Genomic DNA, 16,397 nt, shown 5'->3' on the forward strand with positions numbered 1-16,397 from the left:
ACACACACTTCTTATTGTGGAGGCCTGGGGTACAAACATTATTCTGCTCTGAAATATAGCAAATGCACTGCATTTTTTAAGCAGGGAATGAGCTAAAAACACCCACTCATGAATAGCTGTCACAGTGACTCAGAATGAATCATCAGGCTGCACTCACTCTGAAAGCTTCACCTTTTCACAAGTAAAACACACAAAAAAGAAGCGTTTGAAATGTGTGACTGTGTGTAGCTCACAGCACTGGGTATCAGTCATGATCAATACAACATGCAGTAGGATAATATCGGCAGTCTTGTTTTCAAACATGCTTCTATATATCAACAACTTCCATATGGCTGGACAATGGGAGGGACCTCTATGTCCCATTGTGTGTTAAGTGTCATGTGACTTTTCCTAGGTGGATGAAATGTGGAACCAATGGCTCATGTAGAGATGACCAAACAAATCCAGAAAAGAGTTTAGAGAGTGCCCCACATTTAAAACAAAAACAGAAAAGAAACAGTTAGAAAGAGATAGTTTGCTGCTAACCTAAATGCTCATTGCTGATTGTCCATCAGCAAACATAGCTGCTTATGTTTTCAGCTCCATCTGGTGGTGTAACTTTGGATGACAAAAATACATTAATAAAAAAAAGGTTTTGCCATGTATAACAAGTTTGCCTTTATTACTCCCATAAAATCAAGCAAAACATTGTAAAGCATTTATGTGCCATGTTTGCCTGTACCAGATAGAAGACAACATGCAACGTTTATAAGTTTCCAACCAGATACAAATCAAACCCTGAGGCCCAAACATTTTATTGTATGAAACAAATAAGATTTGAAAATGCATAATGCCAACAAACAAACACATCCAGTAGCCACAGATTTGTCAGTAATTCACACAAAAAGCATTATAGTTCTTGAACAGGCTGGAATTACATGATTACATGTTATGTTTACAGTCATGAACTGGCATATATATATACACACACACATACATACGTGTGTTACTGCCTGTCCTTATAATAGCAGCAAAAAATATCTAAATTTGGGGGACATATTTGTTTAGTGACATGAGACGTGTTGTTCCCGTCCTGCTCTGTGATTGGTCAGAGACGACCAGCACCCACCCCCCTCTCCTGACCACTCCCCGTCCGTGTTTTGTTCACGTGACATTGCTCCATTCGCTCTTGCAAAGTTAAAAACAGACTTTGTTTATCTTGCAGGTTGTTTGCAGAAATGCTCTGCGACTAGTTAACCTACTTACCTTTTTACGCGGGGCGTAATTTACTCTCCCTAGGCTTAGAAGAGTACGAAAACCTCCGTATTTCCCTCCTTTCTATAGCATATCCTCTCTTTGTAATTCAATTCTTATTTTTTTTTAGTGTTTTCTGCAATTGATACCGTGCTGCACGAAGACAAAAAAAAAGCGTTTGCACTCGCGGTTTTCCTCACCAGCACGTGACATTTATCAAAAGACTTGTTCTCCACCAAACATCCTACTCTGCAGACGTTTTGTCTGCTGCTTTTTGGGGGAGGCAATTTGTAGCAGCTGAAGCTCGCCAGGAGAAGCTTACCGTGAGGATTTTTTTATATCGAGTATCAGGAGAGTGCCATGGCGACCGAAGTGGATACGTGGTCCTCCGCTCCAAAAGTCGAAGGTGAGTTAATGAACTCGCCTCTGCTTTGTGTCGCGCGCGGCGGTGCAAAGGTGTCACGCAGCAGCCGAGGGCCTGCTGGCGTGCTCTCCCAGCTCTATTGTCCCTGCATGGGATGGGCTGCAGCGCCATGCTCCACCATGTGCTTCGTCAGATTCAGGCACACGGACACTCGTATGTGTCGACCGAGTGTGTAAAGCAATCGCTGCACACTGACGCAGCTTTTGCACCCACGGTGCTAATGGTGGAACTGAGTTCCTTTTTTATATATATGTATATAGATATATATGTATATTTTGTGGTATTCGTTTAGTCTTCGATACGGTGTTTGTTGTTAGACTGCTTTTAGGTTTAACCCTTTCACGCTTTCTGATTGGACGAGCCGAAAGGCGCTCACTTCCGCTTTGACAAGTCGTTGTTTGCACACACTGGCGCAGCCTGTCGAGGGCATTTTTATACACATAGACGTCTCTTTTGTGTTCATGCACGGTGTTAACAGTATGCATGAGTGAGATTGAGCTGCCTTCCTTCCCTTTAAAAAAAAAATGTATTTCTCGATCGTGCATACGGAAGATGTTTCGCTTCCTCAATCACCTATTTGTGTGTTAGCCAGTGTATTTGATTTAGTACATTTCTTTATTTAGACTCAGTTCATATAACGTTACACGCTTGTTTCCTGCATGAAGTTTGCTTGAACAACACGACATATTGCACACAAAAAGCAATTTGGATTTCAATCCAACGATCTGGACAGCGCCGACGTTAACATAATATATTTTTTGTATAAAACATGTTTAAATGGACTGTTTCTGAATGATAGTATTTCGACTGTGAATTTCTTTGAATGAGATCTGATCCCACGATACACTGGATTGCTTTACTCGCTCAGCCTGGCGATGACGTCGACATGTATAGCCTGTATAAGAGCCAATAGAGCCTTACATAAGCTCTCTCTCTCTCTCTCTCTCTCTCTGGGTGTGTATTTAAATCTTACATAAGTAGTAGAAATGTATTGTTAGCACCGTAATCAGTTGTAATTTACCAAACCGATAGTTCACAGGTGTGCGTGGCATTTCAACATTGATACCTGATTTGTGTGTCGGACACAACTGATTCACATTACGTTAGAGGTGAGACAAAGTGCATGTGAGACACCACGGGGTTTGTTGTTAAACTGTGTGTGTGTGTGTGTGTGTGTGTGTGTGTGTGTGTGTGTGTGTGTGTGTGTGTGTGTGTGTGTGTGTGCAGCTTGTGCTTCAGTGCACAGATGGGCCTGTCTGTCTTTTCTCAAGGATAGTCCGCCACGCTTGATTGAGCAGCCTCTGTTGATGAGGTGGACACACAGACTGTCAAAGACTCTGTTGTCTGTCCTTGAAAGAAGAAAAAAAAAAGAGGCGCAAACAGCTCCGCTATACATTGTGGGTCAACAGTATGAGAAATATGAAAACCTTACATTGCATAGCACACATGTCTTTTCAAACATGGATCTTCCCCCAAACCACCAAGCTTTAATGACATCTGCAATTTCCCCATTGCGGGACTAATAAATCATATCTATTTTTGGGTCATTTGATTTTTGTTTATTATTAATTGATTATTGATAAGTAACCAGAGCCTAAAGCTATGTCTTAAAATGTCCAGCCTGGTCGGCAGCCAAAAAACTCCAAAGTACTTAAGTTTAAAATAATAAATATCTGTAAAAAACTGTATCTGTAAAAAAATCTGTATTTTTTGAAGCTCTAAATCCATCATGCATGTTAAGTGGGAAGGTTCTTGAGTAGATCTTTTTATTTTATATCAATGAACTAAGCAACTCGTAATTTTTGTTATTGCCACAAATAACCCGTCTACACGCCTGTTTTGTGAGAAGAACCTTTTTCAGCTGCAGATTTAAATCCTAGAGCCCCACTCATGAGAGCATTTACATACCGCCATGTGTGCACCATACATGCAGTTACCAGCATCTTGGAAGAAACCCACTGCCAAAGATGTCAATCCAGATCACTTCGTGGCCTGCTGAGTGCACATTTATTGCCTCTTCCCTCCTTTTCTTTGTTAACCTAGATCCTCCCTCACATACATTCATGAAAACATGTTTTGCACACACCGTCGGTTGGTATCAAGATCTACATCTTGTAAACTGAGCCAACCGTAAAGTAGTGCTTTACTAGTAATCGGTTAAAATGATTGTCTGTCTGACTATTCAAAAGCAGCATGTTATCAGCCTCTTAACATTTATCTCAGGAGCTCTAATCTTCTGTATGCACCTCCTCGTGCACTTTATCTGTGTTAACGCTCTGCCGCTGTTACAGGGAAGAAGTTCCCATTTAATAAAACGAGTCGTCTCCATCTTGACAAGTGTCAACCTGTGTACCTTTATTTGTCAAGTTTGTGCGGCCAGTTCCCAGCTGACGTTGTCACTGTCGTACATTAGCATGAATCGACATTAGGCGCACAAGTTTAAACAATGTGTCTTAAACATGTTTTCAAGTAAAGCTCTGTCGCAGTCTCCTTAAATGAAATGACGGTTAAACTCCAGGACATCTCCACCCTTTTCTCCTCTGATACATAGTCACCACAAGTCCAGATACAGTGGAGCTGTTGTCAACTGTCCCCTGTATTAAATAGCAGTTGCTTGTGTTACCGTTAGAAGACATTGCACATTTTTTGTTATATTTCTCAGAGTGGATGGACAGAGAAATATCTTTTGATTTTTATTTTATTAGGATGTTCAACTAAGATTGAGCAAACTTTGTTAATTTCACAAAGTTATGACAATCAAAGCACTGTTGAGGATTTCCCTTCAAGATCCCTTCAAGACTTGTTTTATAACATGTAAATATACTCTAATACTAAAAAAACGGACAGCTACTCAGTCCTCTTCATTGCTTACATTGCTATTGTCAAAGGTTTGCCTGCTGCACACAGTTGATGTCACACATCCTGCTCTTATGTTCACACCTCAAACTTAGATTGAATGTGCGCACAAAGAAGCTTTTGTCTTCCACTGTCCTTTTGGTGTCGAACACTGCACATACAAGTGCAACAGGCTTTGAAAGTGGAGTTTAAAAAATTGCCGCTGTATTCGACAGATTTCCTTCCAAAATTACAGTACTGTGTACTTGGTTACATTTACAGTCATGAAATATCCCTCAGGAGGAGTGCGCTCTACTGACCCTCTCGTTCATAAACCCTGCTACTTTACGGAGACCTAAACCCTAACACCTTCACACTGCTGTTCATGTTTTTCAGGTATTTAAAGCTCCCACACAGCATGTAGGGCAGGGGTCCTTGGCTAGCAGGCCTGTGGCTGTATGCTAAGGAACTAGTTAAATATAGGGCGGTTTTTAAACCCATCATGAGTGTTGTGTGGTTTGGGCTTCATTTTGTTAAGTGAGTTAGTTGCTGCAGCTGTATGAGTCCAACCCTAACACACAGACTTTTGTAGAGAAAACTTCAAGATAAGAACTTATTTAGCAGTTGAAGGTAATAACTGCGAGGTAAAACATTGTATTGCCTCCACTACATTTTCTGCTTCTTGTTTTGCAACTCTCGCCTTGAAAAACAGCTGTGACTTCTTCTGCCGTCTCATTTTTCTGCTTTATTCCAATTGGCCGGTCATGTATATGGCACGCCGCCATTGGCTAGATTTTCCTGCACAGACGAACCCTGTGGCCTACATGTGGCAAGGAGAGGGAACAAGAGGAGGAGATGACACATGGGTCGGCTGTTTACAGATCTCGAAGGCCACGGGTGTGGTGCCGCTTTTACTGCAACAGGTTAATTCAGGGAGGTGACCTGCTTCATGCTAAGGTGCTTCCTTTCATTAGTTACTTTTGCAGACTGCAGAGCGTCTTAAGATTGTTTGTTTTATGTGTACGTGTGCGCCCGTACATCCCGCATGTCCCGTAATCTACAGGGCCATAACTCCTCTTACTGCCATTCGAGCACATGCTTAAGCACTGCGAGTATTTATTACACCCGGACATTCTTCCTCCTCCTGCGTTCCTTCTATCCTACCGCTTGGTCATGTGACCAGTCGTAGTCTCAACCATGCCATATGTAGTCAAGTCCTGACTGCTGCAGACAGATCGCGAGAAGACTGAGGAATACAAAGAAAAAAGTGTTGTCAGCAGTCCTCCAGCATGTGCTCCACTCTGCTCCCTCCCTCTTCCCATGCCTGCGGGAACACACCAGTCCCACTTGTTGTTGTTGTTGTTGTTGTTGTTGTTGTAGTCGTTGCTGTCTCCACACCTACAATAAGCAATCTGGGCTGATGTTTTTTTAATACAATATACAGTATTTTCAGTACACTCCTCGGAGTAGTATATGAAGTAGCTTGACACTAAATGTCACACCCACACTTAACTCCAGCTGGTGAGCATTGCAAGGCTACGTGTGAATAGGTTCATTCGAGATGAGCCAGATCTGCGCAGTCGTCCGCCGGCGTTCGCCGCCCAATGCATGCCGGTTAGATTTGTGTCCGACTTGCACCAGCCTTACTCTGACTTCATGCACATGTGGTCAACGATACTCTCACGAGAGCGAGGCGGCCATCGATTTCAGAGCCAGGCGCTGCAGCAGCTCTCCACCGACTGCCTGACCCAGTGCATGATGGGAAACACCTGGCTGTCACCACATCAGAGAGCTGATTGGCTCTTACATCTGACAGCAAATACCACGTGTTGTAGAAAATCCTTATTTTATGTGTAATTAGAAGATTTAACGCTCGATTGTTGACTATTGGTCTCAGGTTCAATCTAAAAAAAACTATATATGAATACAGTATATATTTATAATCACATATGAATAAATCCAAACGTGATCTGTAAACTACAAGTAGTGTAAAAGATCAGAACTAACAGAAAGTTTTTTTTTCTTCTGTGGCTTCCTGGTAGTACTTTGAAGGCAGCTGAAAACTGTCCGACTTGATCGCAGTTTTTTGTTAACGCCTTGCGAGCGGCCGCCTGCTCTCGTCTGGATTCCAGGCGAGGCGCAGCTCTATTGAACGAGCTAATATGTACTGCCATTTGTGAGGTTGGGCTTGGTGTGCAAAACATGGCAGTGACAAAGGGAGGTACTGTAGCACACGCAGACAGGAAGCATTCTGTTCATATCCTGAGCTGGTATAGCTGTGGTGTAAAGGTGTTATGCAGTGTTTTAAATGCACCTGAGATGATGTAATGTATTGCAGTAAAGATAAATCTGAGACAAACTGCACCAGTAAGGTAACCATAACTATGTATGACTATTGTTGTGAGCTGTTTATCGAGTCATATTTCTTCATGTACAGCAACAACAGTATGCAGACCATTACCTTGTCTTTTCACCACAATGGCAGGAGTGTGTTAGCAGACATTAACCTGCTTGCAAGCAGTCTTGGTTTTTGTCTCAGATCTCCAACAATTTTGGAATTTGTCTTTATGGTGGATGCATAAATAGTGTGTGCCTAAAATTAATTTACCAAGCATTATTATTTAGATTCTTAGTATTGTATTATTTTTGCTCAAACTAATCTGTAATGGCACAGATTCACATGTTACTCAATATCCCTTTATAATTTTAGATGACTTGCTCAAGGATACTTCGACATGCAAACTTTGGAGAGAACAGGGATCGAACCGGCTACTTTGTGGTTTCAAGATGACCACTCTCCCCATGAGCTACATGGCAAAAACTATATGGACTTCCTAAGCCATACTTAATGTTGTTGAATGTATAAGAGCCTATATAGAGTTTGAAAACGAGTTGCAGGGATTTTACCGTCTCATTGCCAAATCCAAATGGGATTATTCATCAATTGATCTTTTTTTCTGACCACAGGGGCGTTCTCTTTCGACGACAACCTGGCAGAGGCTAACCATCCTTACAGCGTTGACGACGACCTGCTGAATGAGGCGGAGGTGAACGGTAACTGGACCCCTCAGGAGAAAGCTCTCCACGAGGCTCGACTCAAAGCCAAAGCCAAGCGCCGCCTGCGCAAGTCCTCGCGCAACTCCACCAGCGAGTCCTTCTCCGAGTCCGGAGAATTGTCAGGAACTGACCCGCACAGTCCAAAGGGCAAAGTCGGCACCAGTGACCGCAAATCCAGGACGGGAAAAGGCAGGGGCCTGCCAAAAAAAGGTACATTTGAGTTACATTGGTGTATGCAGCTTTCTGCTATTTTAGTTTTTTGGGGAAGCTGCCACAGCCTTCTGACAGTAACGGGGTAGTGAGCAGCCATGGGCACTGTGTCCGGGGAGGTACAATGTCTACAATCTGAGAAAATTCAGTTTTGCAACTGGTAGAAACACTGATTAGCAGATTTTTTAAGATTCTGCTCATGGAGGTGTGACCATATCAGGTGATTGATTTGTGCACATGTACTGGTTGTAGTTGACAATAGCAATTGGTTTAGTTGGAAGTATGTTGCATGACCTGCTTTTCAATCCCTGCACAAAATGTGTGTGTGGCCATGGCTTTTTCCAAAAATCGCAAAGGTGAACATGCCTTAATGGTTTGTATGCAGGTGGAGCAGGTGGTAAAGGAGTTTGGGGGGCTGCCGGGATGGTTTATGAAGATGAGGAGCCTGATCTGCGGGACCCCAACTACGATGAGTCTGCTCAGGTGAGCGGGTACTGCAGACATGGACTGTTCATAATGTGCATATTTCTTTGAAAGAGTTGTGACTCAAATGAAAAGCATTCGTTCTGTGCCAGATTATTTTCATTTTTCAAAGTCATTTTTGGGGGCTTGCATATCATTATGAGACAGAAGGTAGAGAAGAGCGAGACAGATTATATATGCCGTGCAACAAAGATGCTTGTCGGACATGAAAGTGCTTTGTGCCAATAGTAAATACTAAATAAACAAATCCTTACTAAGCTGTCTGTTAGTATATGTAGACTTTGACTTTTTCCTGTGGCTTTTCTGTCATTTAATCACTAAAGCAAGGCTGCCTGTAACTAACAACAATTATTTTTCTAATACTGATTAATCTGCTGTCACTTCCTCAATTTAATTATGTCGATTATAAAATGGGGGAATTCTCTATTTTATTTAAAGACAACATCTTCAAATAGCTTGTTTTGTCCAACCCAAAGATATTGGCATGGATATTTTACATATTTTCCCTGGAGAAATGACTTTAAATGACTGAAAGATGGTCTTTCTCATTCAAGTTGATCCTTTATTTTCTAAATGTTTCTATCACCTGACTGTCAGCAGTCTGTACACACATTACTCTGAACGGTGTAAGCCACTGATGAAAGAGCATCACCAGCAGAGGTTAGTCTATTACAGTTGTTGTTGGTCTGACCTGTTGTGCGGAGCAGCTTTTTGTTCAAAAGAGGCCCACCGTTCAAAGCTGACTCGTTTTATTTCTTGTGTCAAACAAATGTGCTGATGTTGAAAGGCTGTTGCTAAAACACATTAAATATAAAAGAAGCTTTGCTCTGTGAACAAGGAGGTGATTGTCCTCTATCAGACAACAGTCTGTCATTAATTACACAACAAATCAAACTCTATTGATAACTTGTAACATCTTAGACGGCGTGCAATAAAAAGAAATGGAAAAAAAAAGATTTATTATAACTTAATCTATTGGGAAAAATGCTGTTTTATATTAAAAATATCCTGTGATTTGGCCAACGCTCATTTAAAAACACACCTGCTCACATGAATGTTTCTTCCATCACAATCCGTCTTTTCAATCTTTAACCCCCTTATCAAGCAAATGCTTTGCTTGCCGCTGCTGAAGGTCGAGTTTGTTTGTCTCTCGTAATGGTCAAGCAGACTGAATGGAGCTTCTGTCAGTCAAATGGTTTATCGGTTTTGGGAAGAACTCAGAAAAGCCAGTGGCAGTGACCTTGCATGTTGTGGGAGGGCAGTGGAAAGGTGTCAGTGAGTGATACAGAAAGGTTGACAGAACATGTGCAGGCGGAGCCCTTTGACTCAGTTGATCACCTGATGAAGGATTTTAAATGGTACAGGTCCTGTACATAAGACAATGACAGAATGTGAAAATAATTTCAGTATCCATGTAATTTTAAACAATAATTTGCTGGCAAATGCTCCCATTACTTGTCTTCCATTCAGCCAGAGTTAAAGTATCATGGACCTCCATTTTGAGACAAGAAATGTTGCATATAGCTTCAGCATTTAGCCTCTACTTAGCCATAAATTATAGTTTTGGTTCCCTCCCATCACATCCTTCAGTCAACAATTGCACAATATGAGCAGGAAAAAGAAAAGTAAATCAACGTTTTCAACCGTCGGCTACACTCCTTCTTTATACTCTGATTTGCTTTCTTGTTATACCAGTTTGTTGGACCAGTTTTCACTGACATTCTTGACATTTGCCATGTATGTTCCATCATAACAGAAGAACAGAAAGACAACAGATAACACTTTTTAAAAGGAATCTCAGTGCTATTAATCTGAACTTAATATGTCATCTTATAACTTTTTAGACTTGGATTGCACATAAATTTAAAACCATGACACTGTTAATTCATAAGTGTACGCGCTAGCTCGTGTTAATGAAAGTACATCTGGATGGACTGTTTCTTTTTGTACAGGGGGACACAGTTTATGCAACAGTCATGCCTGAGGTAGATGAGAAAGAACTGGAAAAAATGGTCAACCCAATTGTACAGGAGTACTTTGAACATGGAGACACCAAAGAGGTCCAGGTAAATAGATGAACATTGTTGCACAGATCATTAGATCACTTGACCGTGCTGGTTATAGACTGTGCAGTATCTTAAATTGTCCTATTTGTCGTCCCTCCTGTTAGATGTTGCTGAAGGGGCTCAACCTGGGCCAACATAAGTTTGAGTTCTCCTCTCTGGCCGTGTCACTGTCCCTCGAAGGCAAAGCCAGCCACAGAGAGCTGACCTCCCGCCTGCTGTCTGACCTGTCGGGCAAGATGCTGTCACAAAGTGAAATGGCCCGCGCCTTTGACAAGATACTCAAAGAGCTGCCAGATCTGATACTGGACACACCGGATGCTCCGCAGGTAGACATCTTGATTTTGTCATCTTGCTATATTTATTGGACGACAAAAGAATGGGATGTGGAGATGCATTCTGATGTTTTTTCCTCTGTCTCACAGATGTTGGGCCAGTTTGTAGCCCGAGCCATAGCAGACCACGTCCTCCCCATGTCGTTCCTGGACTGTTACAAGGGCAAAGTGGACTGTGAGCATGCCAGGTGAGCTGAGACGAGCGCAATTTAAATGCAGATACAATAGCTTCTTCAAAAAAATCAACCTGATTTGCAACAGTTGGACAAATGTACTTAAAGGGTTAAGAAGTCTTACGCGACATGGGCAAAAAGCTGATTAGAGACGCAACTGAAAAACGTTCCTCTTCCCCGTGTTGGGAAAATTCACTAGCTCTAGATTTAATTTATGTGCAACTAATATTTCGGTGTTTTCCTTTTTTCAGAGTGGCTTTAGACCGTGCCGAAGTGCTGCTGACCATGAAGAGGGAGATGGTCCGTCTGGATAATGTGTGGGGTGTGGGTGGAGGCCTGAGACCTGTCAAACATCTCGTCAAAGAGGTGAGCACATAGAAGTCTTCATATTCAAAATGACTTTTATTCATGAGCCATAGCCCTGAGGTCAGAATGTTTTGTATTGACAAGCTCTGCTTCTTTATTCACATTACGTAAGGTAAACAGAAGGCAGAATGCATGCTGGTTAGAGAGCCACAGGCCAACCCTCTGCTATGTTGCTGTGTCAGCACAGCACTTTTCTCCCCTAAAAAGTGGGAATTGCAAAAACCAGGCCACAGGAGGGGCCGACACGGATACACACCGTAGCCTTTAAATGAACGGACTCGGCGCACACGCTTGCGCCCCACATGCTGTCGGCTTTGTCTTTGTTTTCATAATCACAATTATTGTTCTGTGATCTGGAATTTCTGGAATTATTTGTGCCATTCTGGGTGTGGATAGAGTCGGCGTTTCCAGTGCACATCTTGTAAATTGGAAGTTATGCAACATTTGAAGTGATGTTCGTGCATGTTTAGACATGGGCGAGTTGTTCGTCAGTGTGTTCTCAGTCATACGGCATTGTGTAAGCCTCAGTAGCCCTCGGCACCGCAGGCTGTCCAGTTTTGATTTCCTGCCTGGTTGTCCAGCTTCAGGGGGACACACTTCAGCAAGTGAAAGAGGACTCTTTCACTCCCTCACTCCCCCCAGTCACTCTATTGTTGTGCTCTTAGTTGTGGCCTCTGTCTCTATTTCCTCACCTAAGTCACTGCCCTCTGCCTGTCCACATCACACCCCCGCATGTTGTTTTTTTCCCAGATGCTCGGACGACCACACATTCCCCCGGCTCAGTGAATTAGACCCAGAGTTTACTTAGCTTTGAGAGTTTAACACCAGTTGCATCTGATACGCTCCTCTCCAATCTCAAGTGGTATGACTAATTGGTCCGTAAATATATTTTGAAGCAAAATGGTTTATGCGTTATGAGTGACATAACAAATGAATACTACTAAATCAAGCGGAGAATAAAAGATCCAAGCACAGCTCCAAAAGAAATGTTCATCTTTTTTAAGCAGACGGATGTGTGCTGAGTTTTATTTCCCAAGGAAATCAGGTTATTGCTGGAATAATTCCTCATATATTTATCTATAGTTCTTTATCCAGGGTGTGTTGAATGAAATACAGGTTTTCCCTAAATAAAGGTTGGGTAACTGCACTTAAACATGGGCAATTAGCATAATATTTCTACAGCGCTAATCCATCAATTCATGTCTCAATTATCACTCTGTCTGTTAAAGAGAGACAATCCGAGCAAAAGAGTCTGTTCATCCTTTATTCCCCAAACAATATATTCCAAAGGATATTTATTACATTCAGCATGCGTTCCAGGCTAAACGACCCTGTTCAGTGACAAGTTATCGGTTGTATTACATTCAAGCTGTGTTTGGTGCACTTTGCGTGCAGAAACCTCAACAACAAAGACACAAAATTACATTTTTATTTGTGTGTGTGTTTGTGTCTATGTTCCAGATGAACCTCCTGCTCAAGGAGTACCTGATATCAGGAGACGTGGCTGAGGCAGAGCACTGTCTGCGGGACCTGGAAGTCCCACACTTTCACCATGAGCTGGTCTATGAGGTATCAAAGACGTGATGTTATTGTGTCAGTCTTGGTTTGGGTTTTATTCTGTTATTAAACAACCTACACACCCCGTACTTTTCCACATATTTACCAAGAAAATAAACACACAAACAAACAAAAGCCTACAAATTTAAATCAAAAAGGCATGCAGAAGCACAAGTCAAACAAAATAAAACTAAACTACATACACGACAAACAAGTTATTCATTAAACTGAAGTGTTTTTTAAGCAGTCAAGTATGTCATATTTGCAGAGATAATTTCAAACGTCATAACTTTGTCTTTCTCCATGTGGGAGACTTTATCATGCATTGGCGTGTCTCATTTGTACTGCATGTATTAACAGAGTTCAGCCAAAATTGATCAATTCAAAATAGAGAGGTAGATTGCATAACATGGAACAGTCTGTCTTCCATACAAATGAAACTGCTTCCTGATTATTTACACCTGATAGCTGATTTCATTTGGAATGTTTCTATTTTAAGTAAAGGCAATGAACTGAGTGGCATGTTCTTTTGTCAATAAAAAAACATGCGTTTATGTGTTGGTTATCAATCAGGTCTTTTTAATTTTTTTGGCATCAGTTGTGTACAAAGTACACAGTGTACTGTTGCATAACCTGGTGCTATTTATTCTCCCCAGGCAGCACATTCAGAAAGGATTTAAATAGCTGGACTTTTTCAGAGATTTATTATCTACCAATAACCATAAATGTATTTAAAAAATATATATATATATATATGTTTAAGTTTTTTTTAAATACCGCCTTCTCATTGTGTATAAACTAATGTAAAATGGCAAACACTGCCACTGTGTGGTGAAAAGTGCACCTTGCACATCTGTACTGATCATTGACTTTTTATTATCAGGCGAGAGACAATAGATGACAGATGACAACAACACACTACTTTCTCACGCATGAGATAGATATATAGATATAATTTTTTGTATGTATATTTGTTTAGGTTGTAGTGATGGTGCTGGAGTCAAAAGGAGACACTGCCAGTCATATGATGATAAAGCTGCTGCAGTCCTTCTGGAAGACGGGCCTCATCACTGTGGATCAGATGAATAGGGTCAGTGCCTTGCATTTAGTTTCTGTTATATTATCTTCTTTAATTGGCATTTCAGATGAACATTTGTGTGTTTCACCCTGTAGTCATACCACCCATTTTGTACGCTGTACTCCATGTAGGGTTTCCAGCGCGTCTATGATGAGCTCCCAGAAATCAACCTAGATGTGCCGCATGCCCACTCTCTCATGGAGACCTTTGTGGACCTGTGCTACCAGGAGTCTGTCATCACCAAACAACTGAGGGATGCATGTCCCTCCAGGTGAGTTGGCCATTAATCTCCACTATAACATCGTTTTCGTTTTTTATATCTCTGTCGTTAAATCATTCTTAATGATTGGTCACTCAGTGCAATAGCGTGGCTCATTGATCTGGTTGGGTTTTAAAGTTTTTGGACAACAATGTAGCTCTATGGTACAGAGAAATAACCTAAAATGAGCTTTGACAACAGAGATACTTATTAGGATCAATTCATTTTTGGTTTTGGCCACCAACATGTTTCTCTCTTTCTTCCACCAGAGGACGAAAGCGTTTTGTGAGTGAGGGAGATGGAGGAGCGATCAAGAACTAATCCACAAGAGGAAGATTAGCGGCAGCAGCAGCAGGAGGAGGAGGAGGGGTGTCTACAGGTTGTTGCACTCAGATTCCGCTCCAGCGTGTTTTCCTCTGAAACCAGGCATGCTGGCAGTCTTAAGTTTCCTTGTTCCTCTCCCAATAATGTTGTCATTACACAAACCAGCATTGACGTTTGGTGAAGTAGACTGGAAAGTCGCCCAGGTGTTCAGTTAAATTCATCTTGTTCATCACAGTTTTTGACCTTTTTTTATTTTAATTTTTTGTAAGAAAATTCCTAAATCTTTTTGGGTTGATGCACCCCTCTTTCCTCAGTCTTTGTACCTGTTTCTCAAGAATAGTTTGATTTAGAGCTGCAGAAAGACAGGGTGACATGCAGGGGTGTATGGGAGATGAGTTTGGGTGTTTTGTCTGTGGCTTTGCTTCACCTGTTGCCATGTCTCTAGTTTTTTCCATGTCAAGTGCTAGAAATTTAAAAAAGCACTTAAAAGACAGCTGATACTGTAAAGTCATTGAGCACTTGATAATTTAGCTCAACAAGCATTGAAACCTTTTTTTGTTGTATTTTCTGCCACAAAGGATTTGACATTTTTTCAAGGACATCATGCTTTGTACCCTCTGGTTTAAGTGGTTCTATTGAGTCTTTACGACTAGGAGTTTTGTTTTGTTTTTTTGCATCTTGGTTTCCTGAGACCAAATGTTAACTTTTATGAAGCAAAGCAGTCACAGCATGTGTTTGGGTGGTTATTTAAAACATACATAAGGGCAAATGCACTTTGGATGCTCTTTTTCTCTAAAATAAAAATAAATTAGGGGCAATGTGTGTTTAAGAAATTTAAGAAAATGAAAAAGATTGAAAAAACACTATTTCGAGCACTGTGGCATTGCTTGCAATAAATCTACAGCTCACATGGTCAGAAATGGATTCCATACAGGTAACCTTTATAATATAAAGCCAAACCTAGAGAACAGAATTAATCTGGGAATTGTCTTTAAACTTGTTTACCCATCTGATATGTCTGAAATGGCAACCTCAGTTTATCTTGGAAGACTGTATGTTAAAGCATATTCATATATGCATATTCTTTTCTGCCACTGTTTGTAACAGTTTTTCATGTTGACGAATGTTAAAGATGTGGCTGAAAGATATTTCATTCATTAAAAAGCAACAAAATGAAGTTTCTGTATTGTTTGTGTGTTTTTTACAGAAGTATTGAGAAGTAACCAGGAGTAAGTAATTTGGCAAGTGTAGTAGGAATGTACATCAATCACTTTTGCTGATCAGTCACTTGTGATCTTTAACGTACATTTTAATTTTGTCTTGCATTTGTACCTGTACCTTCTCTGTAAATGTATAATTTCCCTCTTTCTCAATGACTAATGGTCAAAGCAGGTGTAAGAATGTTGATCTGTAAACAAAAAGCCAAAGCTTAGATTTTTCTTCTTTTGACTGACCCGATTTATGGTGCATAGTTGGCCATGGGTCACCGCTTTATTATGCTTATAGTATAAATAAGTTGTTGAGGGGAAAAAAATATGTTTATTGGTTCGTATTTGGTAACTGGTGTACTTCACAGGATACACTCGTTCAGGCATGTGGCTGTCAAATGGACAAGTTTCATGTTTTGTACTCCAACAATGATCTTTGTATTATTGATTTATTTTAGAGCAGCAAACTCCTCTACATAAGGGCATCATTCGATATATTACAAATGCATTACATAATGTCCTCTATAATGTTTTATTTTCATGTGTTTTTATTCAGTTATACAATTCCTTCACAAGTCCTTATGATGAGCAGGTGACGGTGCAATTGATTACACCACACACAAAAATATACTGGACAAAACTCATACATGTAATTTCAACAATCAAAAATCATATTTTGTTGTTTTCCTGAAGGACGCTATATACAATTTTATTAAACTACTTTCTAATTGGATTTTTAAAAAGGCTGTACGTTTTATAAAACGTGTCTGTTGTAATATGCCCTGGCTCTTT

General features: G+C 40.9%; 1 protein-coding gene across 1 annotated transcript; it reads left to right on the top strand.

Moving 5' to 3' along the window:
• Positions 1–1,170: 1,170 nt before the first annotated feature.
• Positions 1,171–15,574, top strand: pdcd4a (programmed cell death 4a). Its single transcript, XM_068589176.1, has 11 exons — positions 1,171–1,639; positions 7,460–7,759; positions 8,145–8,242; positions 10,195–10,308; positions 10,413–10,634; positions 10,731–10,828; positions 11,065–11,179; positions 12,641–12,748; positions 13,716–13,826; positions 13,946–14,085; positions 14,343–15,574. The coding sequence occupies exons 1-11, from the start codon at positions 1,594–1,596 to the stop codon at positions 14,392–14,394; spliced, it is 1,404 nt and encodes a 467-aa protein (XP_068445277.1). The 5' UTR covers positions 1,171–1,593; the 3' UTR covers positions 14,395–15,574.
• Positions 15,575–16,397: the final 823 nt, after the last annotated feature.

This window comes from Clinocottus analis, unplaced genomic scaffold (assembly GCF_023055335.1).
Source record: "Clinocottus analis isolate CAN_PGR_092001 unplaced genomic scaffold, fCliAna1.0.p SCAF_22, whole genome shotgun sequence".
Taxonomy (NCBI): domain Eukaryota; kingdom Metazoa; phylum Chordata; class Actinopteri; order Perciformes; family Cottidae; genus Clinocottus; species Clinocottus analis.